At 48.4% G+C, this 25,355-nt stretch overlaps 9 protein-coding genes across 9 annotated transcripts; 4 read left to right on the forward strand and 5 right to left on the reverse strand.

Moving 5' to 3' along the window:
• Positions 1–164: 164 nt before the first annotated feature.
• TRV_01327 (uncharacterized protein) lies at positions 165–913 on the forward strand (the record flags this gene model as incomplete). Its single annotated transcript, XM_003024450.1, has 2 exons — positions 165–444; positions 525–913. 2 exons carry the CDS (start codon positions 165–167, stop codon positions 911–913), a joined length of 669 nt encoding a protein of 222 aa, XP_003024496.1.
• A 445-nt stretch (positions 914–1,358) lies between these two features.
• On the reverse strand, positions 1,359–2,069 carry TRV_01328 (uncharacterized protein; the record flags this gene model as incomplete). The annotated part of the gene is made up of 1 exon (XM_003024451.1): positions 1,359–2,069. One exon carries the CDS (start codon positions 2,067–2,069, stop codon positions 1,359–1,361), a length of 711 nt encoding a protein of 236 aa, XP_003024497.1.
• A 341-nt stretch (positions 2,070–2,410) lies between these two features.
• Positions 2,411–3,361, reverse strand: TRV_01329 (uncharacterized protein; the record flags this gene model as incomplete). Its single annotated transcript, XM_003024452.1, has 1 exon — positions 2,411–3,361. One exon carries the CDS (start codon positions 3,359–3,361, stop codon positions 2,411–2,413), a length of 951 nt encoding a protein of 316 aa, XP_003024498.1.
• A 4,388-nt stretch (positions 3,362–7,749) lies between these two features.
• TRV_01330 (uncharacterized protein) lies at positions 7,750–9,523 on the forward strand (the record flags this gene model as incomplete). Its single annotated transcript, XM_003024453.1, has 4 exons — positions 7,750–8,055; positions 8,171–8,688; positions 8,771–9,386; positions 9,437–9,523. The coding sequence occupies 4 exons, from the start codon at positions 7,750–7,752 to the stop codon at positions 9,521–9,523; spliced, it is 1,527 nt and encodes a 508-aa protein (XP_003024499.1).
• A 3,101-nt stretch (positions 9,524–12,624) lies between these two features.
• Positions 12,625–15,629, forward strand: TRV_01331 (C6 transcription factor, putative; the record flags this gene model as incomplete). Its single annotated transcript, XM_003024454.1, has 5 exons — positions 12,625–13,135; positions 13,214–13,530; positions 13,603–13,883; positions 13,956–14,313; positions 14,400–15,629. The coding sequence occupies 5 exons, from the start codon at positions 12,625–12,627 to the stop codon at positions 15,627–15,629; spliced, it is 2,697 nt and encodes an 898-aa protein (XP_003024500.1).
• A 2,034-nt stretch (positions 15,630–17,663) lies between these two features.
• TRV_01332 (dihydroxy-acetone synthase, putative) lies at positions 17,664–20,246 on the forward strand (the record flags this gene model as incomplete). Its single annotated transcript, XM_003024455.1, has 6 exons — positions 17,664–17,762; positions 17,935–18,077; positions 18,174–18,258; positions 18,333–18,627; positions 18,704–20,067; positions 20,133–20,246. The coding sequence occupies 6 exons, from the start codon at positions 17,664–17,666 to the stop codon at positions 20,244–20,246; spliced, it is 2,100 nt and encodes a 699-aa protein (XP_003024501.1).
• A 539-nt stretch (positions 20,247–20,785) lies between these two features.
• On the reverse strand, positions 20,786–21,037 carry TRV_01333 (uncharacterized protein; the record flags this gene model as incomplete). Its single annotated transcript, XM_003024456.1, has 1 exon — positions 20,786–21,037. One exon carries the CDS (start codon positions 21,035–21,037, stop codon positions 20,786–20,788), a length of 252 nt encoding a protein of 83 aa, XP_003024502.1.
• A 270-nt stretch (positions 21,038–21,307) lies between these two features.
• Positions 21,308–22,186, reverse strand: TRV_01334 (uncharacterized protein; the record flags this gene model as incomplete). The annotated part of the gene is made up of 4 exons (XM_003024457.1): positions 21,308–21,574; positions 21,647–21,794; positions 21,855–22,035; positions 22,156–22,186. 4 exons carry the CDS (start codon positions 22,184–22,186, stop codon positions 21,308–21,310), a joined length of 627 nt encoding a protein of 208 aa, XP_003024503.1.
• Positions 22,187–24,020: 1,834 nt separating this feature from the next.
• Positions 24,021–24,832, reverse strand: TRV_01335 (uncharacterized protein; the record flags this gene model as incomplete). The annotated part of the gene is made up of 3 exons (XM_003024458.1): positions 24,021–24,395; positions 24,455–24,643; positions 24,710–24,832. The coding sequence occupies 3 exons, from the start codon at positions 24,830–24,832 to the stop codon at positions 24,021–24,023; spliced, it is 687 nt and encodes a 228-aa protein (XP_003024504.1).
• Positions 24,833–25,355: the final 523 nt, after the last annotated feature.

Below are 25,355 nucleotides of genomic sequence, written 5' to 3' on the forward strand. Positions count from 1 at the left end.
CAGCTTTTTTTTTTTTTTTGGAGATCGTGAAAATATAGAAAATTAAAGACGGTTGCTTTTCGCTACTATCAGAGTGCCATCTACAAGACCCCTTGACACGACACGGATACGTTGTTTAGCGGAGTTTGGACGGGAAGAGGCGTGCTAGGCTTATATCTCACACAATGGCCAAGGACCGAAGCGATAAGGAGAAGAAAGAGAAGAAGGAGAAGAAGCGATCGGAGACCGATGGTGTGCACAAAAAGTCCAAGAAGGAGAAGAAGAATGTAGACCTTCTCGAGAAAGCTGTGGAGCAGGAATTGGCCTCCAGGACGCCAGATGCCGATGCCGTCATGGTCAATGGCGATGGTAGCGAAGAGCGCCCTCTTGGAGCTTTGGTGCCTTTCGCAAACCCGCTCGCAGAGGACAAGGTCGCGAAGAAGGTGTTGAAGAGCGTAAAGAAGGGTGAGTTCTCCCGTTGCGCTATTATTGCTCCTGTCCATGTAGAATCATATGGCGCTGACTGCTATTTTGCGAAATTTCAGCTGCTGGAAGCAAGGCCCTAAAACGAGGAGTAAAGGAAGTTGTCAAGGCCGTCAGAAAATCTCCAACCCCTTCAGCGAATGCAGCAATCACCACGCCATCTGCCATTGTTGTACTAGCTGCAGATATATCTCCAATGGATGTGATATCCCACATTCCAGTTCTTTGCGAAGACCATGGAATCCCTTACATTTATGTCTCCTCCAGAGCCGAGCTTGGAAACGCCGGTGCTACCAAACGGCCAACCAGTGTCGTGATGGTCCTTCCAAAGGGAGGAAAAAACAAGAAAAAGGACGAGAAAGAATCCGATGATAAGAAAGAGGACTACTCAGCAGTATACGATGAGCTAGTCAAAGTTGTCCAGAAGGAGACCAAGAAGGTCAAAATATAGAGAGTTATCTATACCACTCCCTATCTTCTCCCTTTACCTCTCTAACGGCATGATCCACCCACCACTCACCCGTCTTCCTTGGACACACGTGTTAGACACATCTCTCTTCGTTCCGTGCTCGTCATTTCATCTCCATGGCAATCTTCTGCATCCTGGCAATGAATTTTGGACTTGTGTTCAAATTTGAGGGGAAAATGGGCTTGTTTTTGTTTGGCTTCCCTCGGATTGGTTCTTCCTACAGCTTCCCTTGACTCTTCAGTACTCTTTTCTTATATGTTCCATGGCGTCTATGTGTGTTTTATGGTGTACCATGAGGATGGAATTAAAAATCTTTTATTCACTTTGCTGACAATACGTTCCCTATAATACCAATATTCATATTTTGTCACAGTAGAGCTGTGTTGCTAACGTTACAGAGACGAGAAAGACGTTGTTGAATAACACCTTATGCATCTTCTTCAGATCCAAGCACGTTATATGATGCTCCGGTCTTCCTTTCGCTTCCTCCCATGAGATCCGGTCCTCCTTTAGATATTGGCCCTGGAGCATTCTGTGCGCTCATAGTGCCAATCTCCTTTTCCGCCTGCAGACCTGGATCCTTCTTAGACCCGATATCAGCATTGAAGCTCGCATTCCGTGCAGGGTCATCTCCAAATCCACCTTCTTTCAGGTTCTTGCCTTTCGGTTTTGAAGCCTGCCCACTACCAAGCACTGGATCGACGTAATGGGGGGCAGTGTTCAATGATGAACCTGGGCCATCTCCTTGTCCTGAGCCAGTAGCGCCTGAAGAAGCTCCTGAGGTCTCATTACTGCCCTGGCCCTGATTCTGCCTCTCTCGCTGCTGTTGTTCGTCTCCAAGAGACTTTGTCTGCCCCTGACTTTGGGCCTGGGTCTGAGAGCGTGTCTGCGGTCGTCCCTCTCCCCATTCGGCTTCAGCTAGGCGAGCCTCCGCATCTGGAGCTGCTTGAAGCTTCGATGCACTAGAAGTGTCTGTATTTGCAAGCGTGGAATGGCTACCCTTTACCCCCAGAGGCTGGCTATTCTTATTCTCCCCAAACTTTCCCTGTTCTCGTACTGACTCGGCGGCGAGTGAGTCGGAGGCAACTGGACCGGCAGATTCGTTTTTCACGCCACCGTTGCGGAATGGATTGGACATGATGATTTTTGGATGTTGTACTATTTATACTAGAATATTGTATGGTAGGATGATTGTATGTTGGTAGTAGGTGAATACCCAAATGCTTTAAATACCATCTCTGTTACGGAGTACTATGAATGTGTGATGGATGCAAGAGCTGACATCATCATGACGTTGATAGAAAATTTTACCTCGAGGGACAAGTATAATTCCTTGTTTGTAATTCAATCTCAGGCACTACAGAAGTTCATGTACTCAATGCCAGCTGATTTCCTCGTCCAAATAACGTACACAGAACGGATTGTGGTGACGTAACTAACTAAACACCGGCACGCGAATAGTTACGAGCACCCATCAGATCACAACGTTGCTCCCTGCCACGAAGCCCACCTGGAAGCATACTCAGCCTCGGCCCTAATCCTGTTGAGTATCGGATCAAACTCCCTCATACATTCTATAGCTTCCTTTAACGACGGGTCTTCACTTTTCTCGCGCTGGGAGGCCAATTCTTGAACTGCTGCTCTGGCTGTATTATGGTGAACGGCGTAAGTAGCGCCTTCGCCACGTTTCAAAATGAACAATAACTCGCCAATTTCCTTTTTTGAGGCCAGATCCTGCAGATTTGTTGACGAAACCAGCTCTCGCGTAGATGGATCTAGTACGGACTTGATTATCCAGGGCTGTGTTGTGCAGTAGAGAGACACGGACGCGTTGGAGTCAGTGCCATCGCGCTCCTCAATCAAAGATTGCCAAGTAATTGTTGGCCGTTGTGTTTCCATTGCATCTGGAGCTGCCATGGCGACGACTTTTTTAAACGCATCCGCATTTAACGATGGGACAATGATTCGTAATTCTTTCCAACCATTACCAAACTTCACGAATCCGTCAACAAGGTCATAACACGACTTCGTTCCATAGACAGTAAGTGTATCCAGCCGAAGACCGGGTATCAGATTAAACCTATATGCAATCGAAGATTCCGGTATTTCGGACAGAAGCCAGGTGAAAGAGGCCAATCTAAGCTCCACATGGCGGATCCTCGAACGAAGCTGCAGATGTAATCGATTAAAGTGACAGACCGAGTAATCAGGGTGATCAGTAGAGAATTTAACGCTTCCAAGGAATAGAGTGCCCGCTTCACGAAATATTTGGCGACAGGTACGAAGGATCGCTAGCGGGTCGTATTTCGGCCCGTATCTTTCTGTAAAGAATATTCCAGCTGGGCGAGGGTCTCCGAGATAAATTGTGACTGACATGAAGTAGAACATGTAGATTTTCAGGCGAAGCTCAAGCGGGAGAGCCAACAACATGCTGACGTGCTTCCTCGCGTGGGTAAATACGACTGGCTGTTGAAGCAACCACATGGCTGCGGACTGCTATGATAGCAGCAGAATAGCTTTTCTGGGGAATATTCGAAGTTCGGTCAGGATTTGGATATTTGGGAGAACTGGCAGATTCCAAAAGTGCAGTTCTCGGCTATTTATATAAGGTAGAAAGATGTGAGTGAATCGTAGGACGGCAATCCATGATGATTCACTGTTTGCGTCGCATGGCCTAGTGACCAGGACACGCTTCTTATGACTGTGAATAACAAAGCTAGCATGCTGCCATTATCAAGATAAAGAGCATTCATTCTAGGATAACGGTGTATAGTGAATAGAAATAAGTCCATTGGACTTTCTATTTGTGGGTATATTCTAGCAATAGTTTATGGTGAACCATAATACCAGTACGCATTGTTGATAAGTAATGGGTCAATTTGATAACAATATAGCCATTATCTGCAGCGTAAGCCATAGTACTAGGTGGTGGGTGTTTGATGTTTTGTAGATGTTGTTGTTGAGCTGAAGTTGATGTCAAAAGTAAGTAGTTAACTAGTTACGAGTGCCAAGACTTCGAGACTTTTGTGCCGCAAAAGCATCCAAACCACCAACGTCAAGCAAAAAGCCACCACAAAACGCGCAAGCAACTGTCATGCCTCGCGACCCGCTAATTGGGCTTGTTGGAAAGCCATCTTCTGGAAAATCAACTACATTAAACAGGTATCAATCCCTCCTGGGCAAAATGGGACCAGTGAAAAGTTCACTGTGAGATAGAAATGTCTGACATGCTAGCGGGGCAGCTTAACAGATGCTTCATCCAAAGTTGGTATGTTTTTTCGAAATCGCGAGAAGTACGTCCGTAATGATTTAGAAACTGATAAGAGTCATACGCTGGCACCAGGGAATTTTCCGTATGTTTATTCCGCCCTCTGTCTTTCGTCTCACTGGGAGCTAACCAGTGTATTCTGCTGCGCATTAGATTCACGACGATTGACCCGCAGCGCGCTATTGGATATCTACAAGTAGACTGCGCATGCAGCCGGTATAATCTACAGGACCGATGTAAGCCCAATTATGGCGGATGCCACGAGGGCCGTAGATCGGTGCCGATTGAACTCCTGGATGTTGCTGGTCTTGTGCCGGGAGCCCACGAAGGAAAAGGCCTTGGAAATAAGTTCTTAGATGACCTGCGGCACGCAGACGCATTGATACACGTGGTTGATGTCAGTGGGACAACTGATGCTGAAGGTAGGTGTTTGGTACTCTGGGACAATTAACGGGTAGAAAACTAAGGTCGAGGACAGGAAAGGTCACCAGAGGGTACGACCCGTCTCAGGATATTGTTTGGTTAAAATCCGAAATCGTTAGATGGATAGAAGGGAATCTAATGGATAAATGGTATTTCTCAGTCCTCGTTGATCTATACATGCGGGTGGAATGCTTACTCGCTCTATAGGGGCTCGATCAAGAGAAAACATATTGCAACGAGTACGTATGGGACTTAGTGATACTCCCTTCTACCTAGTAGCCTGTTATACCCTGACATAGTGATAGAGTCCACTGCTGTCGAGACTTTGCAAACACAATTTTCGGGGTATGGAAGTACATCGAAGATTGTTGCAAGATGCCTTGACCGAATAAATTTGAAAGAGCCGCTGGAAGAGTGGTCAAACGAGACTATCTCGAAAGTTGTCGTTGCTTTTATTGACGAAAAATTTCCGACTGTTATCGCACTTAATAAAATCGACCACCCGGATTCAGATAAGGCACGTTCGCTCCCCCTTGCCCCTTTTCCGTGCTGAGGGTATCATCAAGTGTTCTATTACTGACATTTGAATTTCAGAATATTAGCAAGATCGCCAAACAGGAAGATCCTAAATCAATTGTTCTCTGCTCTGCCATCTCCGAGGTATTTCTACGGAAGTTGACAAAACAAGGGTATATTAAATATATAGAAGGGAGCGAATTTGTGGACACACGGGAAGACCTGATAGAAATGGGTGACCCTGATGGCGGAGGCCTGAAGGAAATGGATGAAAAGCTAAAGAAGTAAGTAATCCCACCCCCCATATGCCCAACATTTTTTTACCGATTCTCACCGATTCCTTGCAGTCGGGTTGAGAATTTGAAAGATCTCGTTCTCTATCGATTTGGGTCTACTGGGGTCGTACAGGTGCTCTCGCGCGCTGCTGAACTACTAGGGCTGGTCCCAGTTTTCCCGGTACGAAATGTTCACACGTTTGCATCTGGCGCGACAGGAAATGCGGTATTCAGAGACTGTGTTCTAGTCAACAAGTATGCCTATCAAATCCGCTATTTTAAAATTTTCAAAGCTAATTTTGCCTTGGTATTAGGAATAGTACAGTGGGGGATGTAGCCAGGAAGGTCATGGGAGATGTTCCTATTGCCTTTGTAGAAGGCGCGGAGGGGACGAGGATCTCCGAAGACGAAATTGTTTCAATCGGAAGACATGACGTGAGTACCCCTGATTCATATTGAAACTAACGGAACCAACACTGACTGCTGCCACCAGATACTGAGCTTCAAAGTTGGTAGATGATCTGCAAGGCGTTCAATCAAGTGCTCGGAAATTAGTTCTGTTGGGCACAATTTTGCTGCCATGTAATATGATGTTCAACATCTAGACCGGAATAACTCCAGATCCTCTGATTCCTGCTCCCGGTGGACCATACTTATGCACCCTTCTGCGCCACTCACGAATGCAAATATCAGCCACCCACCCTCAGTGAATATTGAAACAGGAATTGGCATCCTATTAGTACTGACCTCGCCCCGTTCGTCCGTCATTCCAATTACCGGTTTCGGTGCCTTGGGAAATTCCTCCTCTGTTTTGCTTGTTGACTTCTGCTGGTCCCTCTCTGTCGTGGATTGGCTTTTCGACAAGTCATGTAAGCCTTTCTTTTCCTCTTTCTCCTTAAGGCCCGACCTAGTGGCTTCAGTCTGCGGATCCGTGGTGTCCCCTTTCTTCACGCGGTTCACACTTTGGTCCTCGGCGCCAGAGCCACGCCAACTACTCAGGTGGGCGGTGGGGAAATTGGGGCAAAACCATTCTCTGGGTGCAGGGCGAAGCCGTACGGTAGTCCGAGATTGTATCGCAGGAAGCGACGATAATATCCTTTTGAACGACATTATTATAATATCGAGTTGCCAATGTCACCAGCCAACAAAGCAAAACGATTGAATTGATTGGAAGAAGCCGCAGCAGCAGCAGCAGCAACAAAGCGCAAGTTTTGTAGTATATAGCCAGAACTGGCCCATGACATCATCACCACTCTCGGCGCCGGAAAAAGTTGACAAGATAAGGCTGCTGCCAGAAATCTCCGAGTTTCTACCGTCGTCCAACGAGAGCAGTAGGATTTTCAAGTGGTTATCTTGATTCACCGTATAATGAATGGTTCTTGTTCACTCTGGCTGGCCAACCATCTCCTGCCTGGGGACCTTGCTATGGTGGCGACATCACTGTACTTACACTTTTCTTGAACGGAGTCCTCCGTGCTAAAATATCTGTCATTTCAACAACTCAGCCTAGCAGGGCGTGCTTAAGTTGCTCAGGCGGCCAGCTGTATGACACACTGCACGGTTTCGTCTCGCTGCCAACGCAGCGAGTACTCCGTACTGGAGGGTGAGCACTCCTTGGTATACTCCTAGTTGCAGCTCAGGGCAGCACTGGAATCCCACTCAAAACTGTAACTAACTCGACGGGGTAATCTCGACGCCCTGGGATAGCACTGTCTGCTATAGCCAGATGCTCTCCACCCTTAAAGGGGAGCATCTTATAGACCAGGAAGCGGTCGATGGTCGTGTGGATGCTGCAACTAGTTAAGTATGTTTTTTTTTACTTAAGTCTGCACGTCCTAAGGCTGCTTCGATCGTGCCTTGCCCCTGACTAAGCAGCGACTTCCTTGCTATCAGGTCGCTCCACCCATAAAATAACATCCCTACGTCATATCAGACTTATTTACACGACGTGCTATCGTTGTTGATGTTTACATTTTGCTCACTGATTGCGCTACCCGCTGGATAGTCGAGGACTGATCTGCTGATCGGCTGCTGCGTGGGTTTTTTTACATTGCTAGTTAACCGTCTTGCGATTATCCGATAAGAGCTTGATCGTCCCCCCTACTGTCTGCTAACTAACTAGTTAATTAACCAGTTAGTTGAACTGGTGCCTTAACTACCGTGTCCTCAAGCGTTCCGAGGGGTTGGAAAAGAGGAAACGCACCCAGGGAAAGGAGATAGCCTGTAAGAGCCTTGACTGCATGTACATACGTGCTGAACCTATAATAATAATATTAATAACAAGATATAGACTTCTTACATCAGAACTCCATTGCAGGAAAGCAAGAATCAAAATAATGAAGAGACAGTATCTCCCGGTGGATGCGCTCCAGGCATGGGCAAGACTCAACAGCGTTACTTTTCATGGTGTTGAGATTAAGCAGCCTCCTTATGACGGTGAGGATATCGACAAGGGCTCGGCTGTGCTTGCAATTGGCTCTCCTGATAGTCAGGAACCTATTTTGGACGAGCCAGGCCTCGAGCCAGAGATACTCATGAAAGTCCCGCCCGATCTAATCCTCTCCCAGGAAAGAGTGGAAACTCATGCAAAGTCTGACAAGCACCTAAAGGATGTCTTGGACGCAGTCGGTGATTTTGGGAAGGTTAGTGCCCTTGCGCTTCCGGTTGTCCTTGTTTCAATAAGCTAGATTTGCATAGCTATATACATCAAATGCATGCATAGATTAAATAGGACAGTTAGGCTAATATTTCTTATAGGGATCTAGAGGTGCGATGATGATATTCTTGTTGCTCCAAATCACGCATTCAAGCGTAGGAAAGGGGGAACAGGTGGGTATTTCATCCCCATGGACAGAGTACATCAAGTTTTTCCCAGCGGTCTACGAGCTACCTACGTTCTATACGCTGGAAGAACGCGAGCTACTACGGGGAACCTCCCTGGAGCCTGCCCTAGATACAAAGATACAATCTCTCGCCCGGGAGTTCGACCATTTACGAGATAGCACGTTTAACATCCCGTGGTGTCAGAGGGAGTGGTGGCATCCTGAGACAGGACAGCTCGAGTTCGACGACTGGAAAGTGGTCGATGCAATGTATAGATCTCGTGCTATGGAGTTGCCAGGAACAGGTAATGCAATGGTACCTTGCATTGATATGGCAAACCACGTGGCTGGGAATAAGACCGTAGCTCTGTATGAGACAGACATCGATGGCAACGCCGTGCTACAGCTGCGGTGGGGTCAACGACTTAAGGAGGGAGAAGAGGTTACAATCACGTAGGTTTTGGATCTTGAAGCCAAAGAATACTTGAGAGGATCGCCACAGGGGGGTAGGGAGAAGTAACTGACCGTTGAACAGATATGGGGACCGCAAGGGGGCATCAGAAATGATATTCTCCTACGGGTTCTTAGACCAAGGTTTGAAGAGTGCTCAACAACTCCTCCTTGATCTCGACATCCCTGATGATGACCCACTTAAGCCACCAAAAAGGGCTGTATGCGAGGACGGCCCTGGGGTTCGTATTTTCGATGCGGGAGACGACCACGACCAAGAGACGGCTTGGCACAGCGATTTCGTCTGGTGGATTTGCGTCAATGAGGAGGATGGGTTGGAATTCCGGGTGTTACAGACCAACGATGGGGGAAGAGACCTGCGGGTATTTTGGAAGAAAGAAGAAATAACCGGGGCTCGAAAACTTGGGCAATTTTTGTCAGAGGATCCCAGATGGGATATCTTTCAGCTGCGAGCAGTGGTGATAATCCAGGAACGTGTTGCAAACCAACTTACTCTGTTGCAAGCAGCCACAGAATATGTCAGGGGGCTAGCAGATAAGGTGGATGATGTGCTTATTCGAAGGTCCGTTTGGGATACGGCCATGAAGTTTCGGTCTCTCGAGGAGAACCTTCTCACGAAAAGCAATCGCGATCTAGATGAAAAGGTTGGCTCCAGTCCCCATTTTACATATTCTTTTTTGGTACTTGACACGTGTGAAAATGCTAATTCGGCCGCCGGTTACTTTCGCAGAAGCTAGAGTTGCTTGAATCAAGAACGGTTCAGGCGTACCTTAATTCGCAGTGTTCTTCTGCTGACATTGATGAAGATTTCTCCTAAGGCAGCCAATTATCAGGCAGCCCTCGAGGTCATCCATGCGAGATATTCCCGTATGGAATATTTTAGCGTCCCGTTTATTGGGCATTTTCGTTTTTCCAGGCGTAGCTTGGCGTGTTCGATAGGTTATTCCAGAAAGCTAGTATTCGTCAATTAATAGCGAATAGGAAATACATAGTTAGGGGGCTTTGTCTGGACGATACAGACAGATCTCACCGTTAGCCTAATTTGGTGCGAAGTTCCTGTTCGTATGTAAAATGAGGGTGCAAGTTTAGCCTGTAGTACTCCACACTCACCAAAACGGAAAAGGACGACCTCTTAACTCAAAAGCGGGTGAATTTGAGCGGGTATTTATATCTGGGAAAACGAGAGGATATTCTTCAGTCCGTGCCCGTGGAGAAGCACGTTTCGCGTGATTCCTTAGATCTACTTATCTAGCCTCTTTAGAAAGTGTTCCGTGAACGGCGCATTTTCCTTATAAGGGGTGGCGGGCTGTCGACGAGACAAGAATCCATCCTGGCTGTTTGGCCTAAGTGCTCCTCCATGCTTGTTGTTTAGGGATTCGCGGTCCTAATAGCTATTTTTTCGAGGTGTCTCCAGTGGCATTTTTGACCTTCCCCTGAAGGTGCGATAGCCCTAGGATCTGGTTGGCTCATAAGAAAAATCAAGGGTCTCCAACCTCTCCTGCGCTGCCCAATTATGGGGATAATGGACCGTTTCCGACACGGTTGAACTTAAAATCAGGCGAGCAAATATTAGTGTAGGTGAGATTCAGCCTTGAACAACACCAACAAGGTCCTTTTAGGCCCTTGGTTGGGGAGGTGATCCATCAAATTCCAGTTTTCCCCAATCCTCCTTCTTTCTCTCTCATCTTCATTCACTCTAACGCTGTGCATACATTGTACTCAGTGAGGTTGTACAAGAGTACACCTGCTGCGTAACGCAGCAACTCGATGTCAAAGAGGGAGGCTCAGTTAAGCCGAGGGAAGGAGCCAAACCTTGCGATGCCCGTGATAAATGCAAGGAAGTCTTGCGTCTAGAATGGCGCACGAACCGTGCAGATCGCTCTGCAGCCGTTGTTTGTCTGGCGTCTGGCATAATTATAATAAGTTGGGAAGCCGATGCCGGTAACTCGGTGTCTTGGCTGGGAGTGTATCTGTATATCGATAATGTCCCAGAAACAGAGCGTTGGATTCTGCTCAACAAGATCGTTGCTCCCTGCCTTAGCTCGGGCATAGCCCTACTTTTCCGGGAAATATCTGTGGTCCTCGTTATTTTATGGGGATTTGCCGCGGGAAAGCAAAAGAACGGTAGGAGCGCCACTGCGGATGATAGACAGGGCCCGTGGCTCGACTAAGGTAGCGCCGAAAAAGAACGGTTAAGCTCTCGTGTCGTTGGTAAAACAGGGGAAGACCCAATGTTCTAGGGAAGATTGAGATGATTCCGGGCCTGGTTCGATATATGGAGACTGATAATGTCTTTTTCTGCAAGTCGCAAAGGTTAAGGGAAAAGGGTTCCCAAAAAGGTTAAAAAATCAAGAAATGTGGACATCTCTGTTACTGGTTGAAAGTTGGAAGCTTGCTTTATGACGAAAGGTCATGGAGGGACTGTGCAGGCAGAATGAAGTTTCTCCATCAAACAGAGACGAGCTTAACGAGAGGGCTCTCCGCTCATGCATCGGAGCAGGGCAGGATCAGGCTAAGGCGTGGCTGATATTCGCACGATTCTTTTCTTTTTCTCTGGCTCTCCCCTCTCCTCTTCAGGAACTTGGGAGTCCCTTTTCTTATGTTGCCATCCCCATTTCTTCATGGTCTTGTACGCTCGCTCCTCCACCATCATCGACCCACGACGAAAGTCCCTCGTGGTTTCAAGAGAGACATGGCTCCAAGCCGTGGCTCCAGGCCCGTGGCCATGCCACATGAAGCCACTGTAACTGCAACGGTCGATGGTAGTACTAACAGCGTTTCAGTGAGCGTGACAGCTCTTGCATCTGATGGAGTGTAGGGAAGAACTCCAGGTCTGGTCAGGTCTTGTGTTGTGCTTGCAAGGGATGCTGCAAGGAAGGTCAGATCATCAGATCCAGAAAAGGACGGCAGAGGGCTGAGTTGCGGCCAGGCATCGTGACTTTCTCGTCTTCGGGTCTGTTTTACTCCTCCCCTCGTTGTCGTTTTCTGTTAGCTTTGGGTCTTGCTTTTAGTCCCGAGTCCCTCCCGGTGGATATTCGATGTTGGAAGTTTCGACGTTGCCGAGCCGCGCAGAGACTCCGTTCGCCCGAGGTCTTGGCAGATATGCTGTCCCCGAAGTCACTCGAGCCCTGACGGAGAAGATGAACATTTTGGAGTGAGGAGGATGATGTCGACGTCGGTAGTGGCAGTGGTGGTGGCTGTGGGTGCGATAATGACAAGAAATTGAAGTTGAGTTAAGGTGTTCAAGGAGACGAAAAGGGGGATGGCCAAATCGGGAAAAGAAGACGACAAGGAGTCGGTTGGAGCAAGAAAAGATACAAAATTAACTATAAAAATAAAAATAAATAGGAAAAATAAAAAATTAAGGAAATCGAAAAAGCAAATAAAAAGGAAGATTGAACTAGGTTCACCTAGAGAGAGCTCGGGTTTTTGTTAACCATGGATGACTGAGTATACTGGGGGGGGGGGGGTGAGGAGACGATCTTCAATGCGTCTTAACTGGTCATCCTAACGCTTTTGCCAGACTTTGCAAGTGTTAAAAAGACCATATACTTATCTCTGGGGGCGGATCTGCTCCTGTCTAATTAGCCCTCTAGATTCTTATATATGATTTTTGCATTTCCTTCAATCAAGAGAGAGAACTAGGAATAGTGGAAGCGTACCTACTTAAAAAAACCCCTCACGATGGCTGAGGAGCCATAACACACATCCTTGCTCATCGTTGAACTACTTCCTCCAGCAAGACCAAGATATACAAGGACCAAAGGGGGCTGGACTCTTCTTCCTTAGTCTGCCTACCTGTCCCTCGAGAAACAAAAGGATCGATCCTCCCCTAGTTCATCTTATTGATCTCGGAATACCTACCGGTGTTCGAATTCCAACAACGATCGAAAGTGTGAAAGCAAGAGGGTAGCTAGCATGCCAGGCATCTTACCCATGAAGGTCATCAAGGTCGGGAGTAATTCACAGAGCAGAGTTGCCCAGGCCTGTGACCGGTGTCGGAGCAAGAAGATACGATGTGATGGTATCCGGCCATCATGCTCGCAGTGCACAAACGTCGGCTTCGAATGCAAGACGAGTGATAAGCTTAGCAGAAGGGCGTTTCCCCGTGGATATACCGAGTCCCTGGAGGACAGAGTCCGGTCCCTGGAAGCTGAAGTACGGGAACTCAAGTCTCTATTGGATGAGAAAGATGAGAGGATAGATGTCCTGACAAGGCTCCAATCGTTCTCTCTCTCATCTCAAAAAGCAACTTCTTCCCCAGTGTCGAACATCTCAACCTCACCTGCCGGATATTATCCACGGCCGCCTCAGGCATCACGGAATGAGGGCGAGGATCTCATATATGTCCAGCAGTCGGCACGCTCCATTTCAAAGCCGGCAGACGACACATCCTTCACTGGACATTCCAGCACACGGTCGTTCATAGGTAAACCAAGCTTTCCTCCTTACCCTGCCTTTGTAAGGGGGGTGTGTATATTATCCGACTAACATGTTTGGTCGATAGACTCGTTTTCTGTTCGACTTGAAAGGAGCGGCAAGTCACCAACCACTGCATTGGCAGACGCCCTGCTTTGTGCACCATCGTTGAATGCACGGCGGCACGAGGATATCACTCCATCCAACATTCTCCCCCGCCTCGTGTCGGATAGGCTATTGAACATTTTCTTCCAAGAATGGGCACCACTATACCCGATTGTCCATCGTCCAGAAATCCTGAAGTTATACAGTCGATATACGACCAACCCGGACTCCATTGAAGCAGACCACCATGCGTTTGCACAGTTGAACTTGATTTTCGGCATTGCTGCCATCTCATCCACGGTACACCTAAGCTTGGGTAACCCCCCTTGTTGAATCGAACATGTTTGAGCTAACCTTTGGCCTTCATCACAGTCTCGTGTGCCACAAGATCCCCTTTTCTTCGAACGACATTGGATACCGAAGTTGAAGATGCTTGCGAATGACATTTCACTGACCACGTTGCAGTGCTATGTTCTTGCTCAAGTCTATTATTCCATCAAGGCAGATTATCGAAGCCTCCTGCACTACAGGGGCCTTGGTGTTTCGATCTGTCTTCAATTGGGCCTTCACCACAGCCAAGAGAGATTCTCCCTGAACCCGCTGGTAAGCGAAACGCGGAAGAGGGTATTCTGGTGTCAATATACTCTTGACCGGTAAGATCTCACCACTGCAAATGTCCAGAAAACTGAGCCAGGCACGTCGTTCTAACGATTCTGAACGTGTAGATTCGGAGCTGCCTTCACAGGGCTGCCGGTGTTATTAGCTGAATCGGACATCTCAACAGAGTATCCGGCAGACGTCGACGATGAAAATGTCACGGAAACGGGTTTCGTTCCAACCATCCCAGAGGAGTCGACGAGGATGTCATCCGCTCTGGCTCTGTTCTCTGCCTCACGTATCCTCCATCGAGTGTTGGAGGACCTCTATCCTTCTCCTGCAGGATATGAGATCTCCCTCTCCACGGTCCATTCGCTGGCAGAAAATCTGGACGAGTGGTTGAAGAATCTCCCTGCCCACCTCCAGCTCACATTCCTCCTCGACAAGCCCAATGCCTCAGTTGCAAGCAGTCGATCAATATTGCTGGTAAGTTGTAATAGAGCGACCTCTCAAAGGCGCTGACTGGTTGTCACTGGAAGGGCGCGCAGAAGCTAACCAGCCTCCGGCACTAGTCAACTGTCTATTACTTCATTCGAACCCTGATCCGCCGGCCAGCGGTCTCCTTCGGCTCGTCCGACAGCTCATCACCATCCATGCTGTCCCTTGTGGACTCAGCTAAACACATTATTCAACTCCTCCGGCTGCTCGAGGACCGACGAATGAGCCTTTCGCTATGCATGAACAAACGCGAACTGATTCTGATTTCTGGTCTTGGCCTGCTCTGGCAGAACCTTCAGCTGGGCCGGGATAGCAAGTTGGTTAAGGATGCTCAGAAGAGCCTGACAGCTACCGTCTCTTTACTGGAGAATGAGTCTATTGAGGCTGCACTGGAGTTTACGTCTTTGATAAATCTAGTGTCGGATTCTGACCGACCAATGCCTGACCGAGCAGCCAGCGGCGGCGTTCAGGAATTCGTGTCGAAGCTGAAGAGATCTCGCCTGTCATTCTCCTCTGAGCCTGGCGTGTCAACGCCAATGAGGGATGACCTTCGCAAGGCAAACATGAGACCATCCTCACCCAGAATGTCACGCAGCGTTCGGTCGTCAAGCTCTCATAGCAGCAGCTCCTATGACCAGCGAGACCAGATGCAACACCACCAGGTCCATCCGGGCATGCACTCTGGCCAGTCTAATCTTGGCTATGTTCCCCTTCAGGTTAAGAAGGATAATAAGAAACAGATGCAGCCAGGATATAACCCTCAGGTGGGGATGACCGAATGGGACCATGCTCTCAATGACATTGATGGCGGACATGGCAATATATTCCCTGGAATATACAGCGGCGGCGAGTGCGGACAGGCTCCGGGTGCATTCAATACCCTCCCCTCGAACTATCCACCATCCCAACAGTCGACACCAGCACTGGGCATGCCCGTCCTACACTCATCTCCGGATAGTATGCAAGGATGGCCACAAGAATCATGGACTACGGCTCCCAGAACAGCTATTCCACGCAGCCATCCACATACCAGCCACAATGGCGCCAATCCAGCGAATGGGGGCACTCCAGCGGAATCCCCATCGGCATATAATGATGGCAGGGGCATGGACATGAGAGATCAGCACATGGCTCAGGGTCACTCGAACACCCATGAAGGGAGTAATGGCCACATCCACACCTGTGCACCACCATTGAACCCGTTTGAAGCTATGGTTATGCCTCATAACCTCGATTCAATGCAGGGAACCACCAACTTCAATGTCTCTGTCACGAGTGGCTGGGGTCAGCATTCCGTGATGTAAGGCAGTACTCCGTACTTTCCTCCAGCCATCCAGCCGGCCTCTTCTTTTTTTCGCGCGTTAGACTGGGGAAGGGAAAAAAAACAAAGAAAAAAGAAATAAAAAAAGAAAAACAATGGCGCATCCTTAAATAATAATCATACGCCCGGAGTATATATATTTATATACGTTGGGCATCACCAATTTACTAGATTATTTTCTAGTTAATGGTTTTTTGGTGCGGTTTGGGTCTTCGACAGTGTTGGGTCTTGGGGTGTTTTGTCTGAGTTAATTGTTGTGGTTTTGCTTGCTTTTGGCATTATTCGTTTCGCGTGCTTCTTTCTTCCCCTGCTATCGTCTGTAATAATAGCAAGCATAAATCTATAGTTGAGCTAGGTAGTTAACAGAGCGTAGTAACTTATTCCAGAGGCAGGCCAGGAATAACTACTGCGGAATGGCACAGAGTCCACTGCTCTGCTTTCATCCAGTTCGTCCTTTGATATATTTCCTAGTAAATTCACGGAGTTAGACACCTAAGCCCGCAATTGAGTTGTATGTAAATGACTCGCGGTAAATCGCAGGTCAGCCATTGGATACTATGTGCATTGCATATTATGCACGGGAACTCCCTAAACATGAGCTGCTGCATCGACGGCTCCTTTGAAGTTCACCCGTTCAAAGATCTGTACTCCCCGTACGGAATCGCCAACGCCAGAGACCGCTTGATGTCAGCCCATGTCAAAGAGATGAAGAGCATCATCAGCCCACATTTAGCCAATGAATCTCCAGTCTCTTTGCACCTGGGAATTCCGGTTGGTCGGAGCAAGGTGGAAAGATGGGTCAGGGATAAAGGGGCCCCCTGTTCTTCATGTGGGACTGGGGCGCTATGACGGTGCATACATGACTAGCCGGAGCATGTATGACGTCGCGGACCGCTGGCACCCTAGCTCATCGACAACTGCCCGTATAAAAGAAATATGCTCCGTTACAAGGAGAGGCCATGTTGGAGGTTGAGTGAAGAGGACAGCGCACGCAAGCAGAGGAAAGGATGAGGGCTCGGCGAAGGCTCGATATGATTGACTGCGGCTTCAGCTCCGAGTTGGACGAACAAGCTGTGCATGTCAAGTGCATACAGCTAGCATATACTAATGAGGAATATGCTATTGGCAATGCCAGATCTTCCACTCGTGGGCACGAAACTGGTTGTCCCAGCGAGTGGTCTTCTGGTGGACTGGTAGCCGCCACTCAAACATCTCGCAGCCTCCCAACAGCTCCCTTTCTCTCTGCGTATCTGTCTTTGTCTGTCTCGTCTATAATATCTCGTCTTGACTCACTCTTCGACGGCCCCTTGACCGCATTCCCTTATTTGACCATCCCGGCCGATAGTTAGGTTCATCATCGTGGTCGGTTATACAGGAGAACTTACACGCTGGACGGCCCTTTGTAAGCTGCCCGGGCCGGCCGCCCGTCGAACCTGGGCCTGAATCCCGCACAAAGCCTGCCTGCCGCCGTCATCTTCGCCATCTTGCCATTTGTATCTTTCTGTTCTCCGTTTTTTCCCCTTCGCCATCGCCGTCGCCGTCGCCGTCTCGTTGCTGGATGGATATTGTTCAAACCGCGTGGAGCAGGTTTGATAGAAGGGCAGCCAATAAAACGCACCGCACTAGTCGTATTGCCCCGTAACATACACCGCAGTCCCCAATGATCGCCCGCGTTATCCTACCATGAACCTGGTACCGCTGTAATTTATCCTGCGCGATTTAACTCCCAGGCCCCACCCCCCTTGTCCGCCTTCCGGGAACTTTCAGAGTTTTATGCGACTTCAACTTCTTTTCGACTTTTCACATTTTTCTCGCTTCCTCTTCTTCATCTTCTTGCAGTCCATCTTATATCCTCACAAGCCTGCTGCTGTCGTTGAGAGGTATTCGGATATTCAGCTTCTTCTTTGCCTTCGTTAGCCTTTGCTGATTCCAGCTTCAAAGCTCGTACCGGAGCCGCGTCTGAACACCCGCTATTTACTACCCCGCATAGAGCAGTTCGATACTCACACTCGCCATCATGGGATACTCAGAAGTTGACCAGAAGGCCATCAACACCATCCGTATCCTGGCCGTGAGTACTCCCTACTCGAGATACAACAGATTTCTGTCTGGAGACGTGGGCTCTTGGGTCGGCGTTCTGGCGCTTGATGATTGACGGGCTATGACACCCCGCATCGGCCTGATAGCGAAGACCCTGAGTGCAGAGACCATCCAAGCCCCTCCAGCCCCTCCAGAGCACCTTCACCGTCAAGAAGACGTCAAATTGATGCTAATTGACTCTTTTCCAGGTTGATGCGACCGCAGTCCCCAACTCCGGACATCCCGGAGCACCTATGGGACTTGCTCCGGCGTCTCATGTCCTGTTCAACAAGTTCATGCACTTCAACCCAAAGAACCCACACTGGCCCAACCGAGATCGCTTCGTTCTCTCGTATGTCAAGCCTCCCTTCATGCACCTTTACCGGAGAGAATGGCCGTCAATTGGTGGGAGTTGGAAGCAGGATGGCAGCTAACGTGGTGGCCATAGAAATGGACACGCCTGTGTTCTACAATATACCCTCCTCCACCTTTTCGGATATGCCCTGTCCATGGATGATATGAAAGCCTTCAGGGTTAGTTTTGGCCCTCCCTGCCCAATTTCTCGTTTTCCTCCATCTTCAGTTCGGTCACTAATTGCCACGGATAGAAACTTGGCAGTATCACTCCCGGTCACCCCGAAGCTCACGACACTCCTGGAGTTGAGGTCACCACTGGACCTCTCGGTCAGGGCATTGCCAATGCTGTTGGCCTTGCTGTTGCCCAGGCTCATTCTGCCGCCGTGTTCAACAGACCAGGATACAACCTGTTCGACAACTACACATACTGCATCTTCGGTGATGGATGTGCTATGGAGGGTGTTGCCAGCGAGGCTGCCAGTGCTGCCGGCCATCTGAAACTTGGCAACCTAATCTGCCTATACGATGACAACCATGTCTCTATTGGTATGCAATTGACTCTCTCTCTCTCTCTCTCTCTCTCTTTTTAACGATCTATTTTCACTTACTAACTTATGACCAGATGGTGATATCAAGTGTGCTTTCACTGAAGATGTATGTGCGCGCTTCGAGTCCTACGGATGGCACGTTCAGCACGTCAAGGACGGTAACCATGATCTGGAGGGCATCGAGGCCGCCATCCAAAAGGCAAAGGAAGTCACCGACAAGCCTTCCATGATCAAGGTCACTACCACCATCGGTTTCGGTTCCCTTCTTCAGGGTACTGGTGGCGTTCACGGCAACCCCCTCAAAGCTGATGACACCAAGCAGCTCAAGCAGGCCTTTGGCTTCAACCCTGAAGAGACCTTCGTCGTTCCTCGGGAAGTCTACGACCTCTACCACCGCCGCTCTGCTGAGGGTGCCGCTAAAGAGAAGGAATGGAACGACCTCTTTGCCAAATACGCACAAGAATACCCCAAGGAGCATGCCGATCTCAAGCGTCGTTTGTCCGGTGAGCTCCCAGAGGGGTGGGAGAAATGCTTGCCCGTCTATTCTCCAAGTGACCCAGCCATTGCATCCCGCAAGCTTTCTGAGGCCGTGATCGAGAAGATCTACGATGTTATCCCAGAGTTTGTCTGCGGATCCGCTGACTTGACTGGATCCAACAACACCCGCTGGAAGAAGGCCGTTGACTTCCAGCCACCATGCCTTGGTATTGGTGAATGGTCTGGCCGTTACTTCAGATATGGTGTCCGTGAGCACGGCATGGCTGCCATGATGAACGGTATGGCTGCCTACGGCACCATGCTCCCAGCTGCTGGAACTTTCCTCAACTTCGTTTCCTACGCCGCCGGAGCTGTCCGTCTGTCCGCTTTGTCCGGCGTTCGCGTTATCTACATCGCAACCCACGACTCAATTGGATTGGGAGAGGATGGCCCAACACATCAGCCCATCGAAACCCTCGCTCACTTCCGTGCCCTCCCCAACTTGATGGTGTGGCGTCCAGCTGATGGCAACGAGACCAGTGCTGCTTACTACTCCGCCCTTACCGCTAAGAGCACACCCTCCATCCTTGCCCTTACCCGCCAGAACCTCCCACAGCTCGAGGGTTCTACCATCCAGAAGGCACTCAAGGGTGGTTACGTTGCTGTTGAGGCTGAGAATGCTAACATCACCATCGTCAGTACTGGGTCTGAGGTCGGTATCTGTATCGATGCTGCCAAGTTCCTCAAAGAGAAGCACAACATCGTCGCCCGCATTGTCTCCATGCCCTGCTTCGAAGTATTCGATACTCAGGACAAGGAGTACAGACTCAGCGTTATCCCAGATGGCATCCCATCTCTTAGCGTCGAAGTCATGAGCACCCTTGGCTGGGAGAGATACTCGCACGAACAGTTCGGTCTCAACCGCTTCGGTGCATCTGGTCCATACAAGGAGGTCTATGCTGTAAGATTTCACTCATACTGGTCATTATTTCACTCGTGCCTCTGTACTAACAATTTCCTCTATAGAAATTCGAATTCACTCCAGAGGGTATCAGCAAGCGTGCCATTGCTACCATCGACTTCTACAAGGGCGTCACCGTCCGCTCCCCAATCAACCGTGCTTTCCAGCAACTCATTTAAGACAATCGCACGCAACTTTCGGGCGCCTCTCGTCTTTTCTTAAGAAGTCTCCTCCCTCACTCATATTATATTTACAACAGTTAAAGAGGGCAGGGGCCCTGTTAACTAGTTAACGAAAGAGGTTTTTTTACTACTTTTCCTCCAACAGCTAGAGTCATACCACCCTATCCCGTTTAGTTACCCCTTTTTCATGATCAGACGAGAAAAATTGAATATATAATGATTTTCCTTTCATTTTACAGAAGAGTAAGTGTGTAGAGAATCGTAGATTGGATTGTTCGCTGTGTTAATCGAAGGTAATATCTGCCTTCTTCCTAATGAATTTATTCTGCGAATCTACTAGCCCATGCAACAAGCGGGGCGTTCAATTCTAGCTATAACCAAGTACCTCTGAGGCACACCACCCCTCAATTAACTTTGGTTGGCCCTTTCACCCAATTTATTCCGATGTTAACGAAACCTTGGGAGGAAGGATAGACAAAAAGGAATATCAACCCGTTTATCAGTTAAAAACTTAACTAGAGACCCAGTTGACGCATTTACTCGAGAGCCTTTCGAGCAAAGTTGGGAAGAATGAAGCTAGCACGGTGGATTTCCTGGTTGTAGTATCTGCAGAGTTTATCCTCCTCTTCTCTGCTCCACTTGCGAAGGGGCTCGCGGACATTGCGTTCTGCATCCTTGCAGGCGACTAGGAAGCCGATCTGGCCTGATGGATAAGTTGGGATAGTGGTGTAGGCGTACTCGACGACGGGGAAAACCTCACGCATGAGCTTCTTTAGCTCGGTGATCATGGAGAGGTGGAGCCATTGGTTTTCAGCTAAAGGTAGAAAGCACACATGTTTACTTCCCTAGTGAGATACTCGGGAAGTAAAATGGTTTGTATGGTCAGCCTGGTCTGTAATTAGGGAGGAAGTTACTTTCTTTGTAGAAGAAAACAGTGAAAGAAATAGAAGTCGACAAAGGGATCGGGCGAAGTGTAACCTGAAATGCAGAATAAAGTCAGGATACCGCCTCAATCCGAAGCGCAAAGGAAGTGAATGAAAGCAGAGGGCAAACGAGACTCATAAAGGACGGAGAGGCGACGAACAACCTTGAGTACTAATGACACCTCCTTCACGGAGAGCGCCATGTAGAAGCTCGAAGTATGGCTTCTGGAACAGAACCTCGGCTGGGCCCTCGGGGTCGGAGCTATCGGTGATAATAACGTCGAATTGGTTCTTCTGTTCCTCGAGGAACTTGAAACCGTCACAGACGTGGACCTTGGCGTTGGGGTGCTGGAATCCGACGCTCATTCCGGGGAGGTATTTCTTAGACACTCGGATGACGGCCTGTGATGTTCATTTTCAGTGTCAATTGAGCCAGTCAATTGAGGGGCAGTTTCGTATGGCGGGGTAACTGACCTCGTCAATATCACATAGCACGGCTTCTTCGACAGTATCGTGCTTGACAATCTCTCGAAGGACACCGCCGTCCCCTCCACCGATAACGAGCACTTTCTTGGGGTTGGGGTGGGAGTTCATGGCGAGGTGGGTGATCATCTCCTGGTAACTGTTGCAGGTAATATCAGCACAACATCATTGTAGAACAATTGTAGACGGCACAACGCACGAAAATTCGTCTCGCTCGGTGCACTGGATAACATTATCCAGGACCAAAACAGTGCCGTGGTCACTGCTCTCGAAGACGAGGACGTCTTGGTAATCAGACTTTTCATGGTGAAGAATCTGGTTGACACGGAGGTTCATGGCCTGACCAGGCCACATGTCCGAGACTTCAGAAAACCATCCATCTATAGAGGCAACAGCGCATTTCGATTAGCAAATTAACATGGAATTGGGATAAATGAATGAGGTAGCTCTGTTTATTGTGTGATTAAGGGCCTGGATATCTGTAATGTTTCAACACATACCCTTAATGGTGGGGTGGGTGATCTCGCTCATCTTTGCGGTGGAATTGGTATACGGCGTTCTAGCAGTGCAATGAGATATAGGTTTAGGTTGAAACCTGCAAAGAGCCGGAGACAGCGAGCGGCTGGATGGTATCTTTAAAGATAGACGTGCAAGTTGCGATGTTTTGTGGTGAAGGTGAACTCCCATACAAATAATATAGAGGAATTAATCTTTTTTTTAATTCTTTTTTTTTTCCTGAACCTTGGGAAGCCCCGCCATGGCCTCTTTTATAGTCACGTGGAAGATGACAAAGAATTGGTTATATAATATACTTGTATTAGCTAAGCGAGCGTTTTCTCCTTGAGGGCAGCAAACGGTCGGTGAAACTTCACCCATCAGCACCCGCATCAACAAGGACAAGGCGAGCGGGATGGAACAGGATACACCCCTCGAAGCCCCGGGATAAGCAAGGAATAATTGGCGTTGGTCCTGTGGCCTTATACCCCATGTCGTGATAATCCCATCCCTAGCCTGGAGGTCACGGGGACCATGGTGGAAGCTGGGGGGGGGCCAAAATTGAACCTGTTCCCTGATACGTACAGGTGCTTCCCGCTTCCCGTACATATGACTGTGAGACCCTGCACTGCTTACAGGTAACTATACGGAAGCTCTTGATCATTCTATCCTGGAGATGGTAGTTCTGGCGGATAGAGAAAAACTCACATATTAGACGAAGTGCATGTATCCTGAGCATCATCATCTAGCCTTGCTTGTGCGATTTGGTGCTTTTCGTCAACTGACACAAAAAGAATTACGACGAAGCGGCGTAGCACATAAGCAGGACCCTCGCCTCTTGCTGCTGAAGGTGCAGGCAGATCTAGAATGACGGCATGTGCAGTCGTTATACGTATACGATATCTCTAACACTTCCTGGTCCGCTTGAGGTATCCGAGTCTGGGCCGTTTATTTGCTAACATTAAGCAGAATTTTCTTTCCCTTTAAATTCTCTAGGATGTTAGTTGTTACCATGTCATCGGACTCGTAACATATCCAACAACCGCAATTTGTACTGGGATATACTATTGGCTGGGGATGCATACTACAGTTTACATCTGGATACCTTAGCCTGGGGTACCATCCAAAACGCAATTACCAGAGGATGTCCCCACGACTTTCAAATCACAGTACATATCATCCCTGGTCATGACGATTATATCACTTCCTGCAAAGAAATGTTGGCGGCTACTTGCAGCTGTTCTCCAACTACATTGTTATGGATACGGCCGACAACTTGCAGTTGTGGCCAAGAAGCAACAGAATTCTGGCACATAGGATACTACTAGACCTGCAATGCAGATTTTCCTATCCTAGCCCACAATGTGGCGAATGAAATTGTGTGAAAATTAAACCTGCTTATATATTATGTCAAGCTCCCATGGGCAGTTTGACAGAGTCTTTGTGATGGACACTTGACTTGTATTATATACAGTAACTGTCTAGCAATTTCTTCCCCCTTCGATTGGTGAAAACACAAAGGCACCAGAAAAACGCAGAGGAGGATAACAAAATAGAAAAATTCAATTAAGCTTAGCTTTCGGGAAAGAGAACTCAGTCCAGGGAGTTCCAACATTAAGGTGCCAGACATATAGGAGTCAAAATTAGTTGGTAAGGAGTGTATGAAAGATAGATAATGAAACCGTGGCACAGGCAGTAAAGGAGTGGAAGAAGTGAAATTATTCCTATTGGGTATTATTGCCAGCCCCATGAAAGGAAAAAGGAATGTAAAAATTAAGTAAGCTGGGAGTCTCTCTCCTCATAATGGTACTGTAGTTCTTTGCATCAACAGTGGCCAAGTAAGTGCAATTATCGCCAGACACTGATGCCCTCACGCAACGGTAGTGTGGATTGATTTGTCGTAGTACGGCTCAGGAGTAGGAGTTGGGTATGAACTCGCCGGGAAGGTAGCCATTTCGTACTTGTTTGGTGTAGTGAATCCTTGGCTGGCGCTGGCGCTGCTTGTGCAAACTGGGGACGTGGAAGGATCGGTAAATTGCACATTATGCACATTATTTGGTAATTTCATGAGCTCCTGGACTTTCTTCCTTAAGCTTTCGACTTCGTTGGCCTGGGAATTGTATGACTGAAGAAGACTCTGGTGCTGCTCATGAAGGGCCTGTAGCTGGCTTTCAAGGCCCTTGACGTGTTTCTCCTTTCGTTCTCTAAATGCCCGTTGAGACGCACGGTTTTGCGCTCGACGTCTCTGTGCTGTATGTTAGTAAAATGGGTATATATGTAGCAAGTGTATGTGTTTCGACTAACCAAGTGCATGGAAGTTACAGGGCCCTTCTGGGTTGATCTTCGCTCCCTTTGATCTCCATTGTCTAGTGAAGTGGAGTCAATGTATTCCAGCGGGATCTTCTCCTGTGCTGGATAGAATGGGATCTGAGGGCTCCCGTACGATATCACGTAGGGAGAGGGTTCAGAAGGGCTGACACTTTGTCTCATATGCTACAACACAGTTAAAGCTGTTCTATGCGGCCACAGTAATTCGTATGAAAAGCTGGGCTTACTTACATATGTATCCGGGCTAGAGGATTCGGAGTATGACTCGGAAGGGCTCTCATATGGCTGCGGGGCGATAGGGTAGGCATAAGTGTTGATGTTAGGTAGTGATGGCAACGCTTCGTAGAATGCCATGGTCACAGTGGTGGCCTATGAATAGATGAAGGGGGGCGGTAAGGAAGTGTACAAAATGCAATAACTCAATAATATTGTTCAATCCTGATTGACCAACTATCTTGATGTAGGGCGAAGGATGAACAGTGTGCTAAGAGCCAGTGATGGAATGCGATGATGATTCTTGAATTCCTGGGAGAGCAAGTCCATCTTAAATCTAGAGAGGCCTTCAGATCAAGACAGGGTTGCAGCCTTCGAGCGATATAACCCATGTCCATCCGATACTTAGCTGCATCTGTGCAATCCTGGAAGCTTTGTCAACCACTGAAAGATCTCCCACAGGCTGGAGCAGCAGACTCGAGTCATCGTCCAATGGGCTTTCAGCGGTAGTGAAATTCTACACGTACCGCGGGCTTCAATTCGGAACAGGGATTCCAGCCACTGCAGCCAGGGGGCGTGACAGAGTAAAAAAGAGCAAAAAAAAGAAAGAGGAAAATGGGGGTTGAGGGTTCCTCTCTTAGTTCCCTAGAGAAACCCTTGATAT

This window comes from Trichophyton verrucosum (genome assembly GCF_000151505.1).
Source record: "Trichophyton verrucosum HKI 0517 chromosome Unknown contig00111_1.f1.exp, whole genome shotgun sequence".
NCBI lineage: Eukaryota > Fungi > Ascomycota > Eurotiomycetes > Onygenales > Arthrodermataceae > Trichophyton > Trichophyton verrucosum.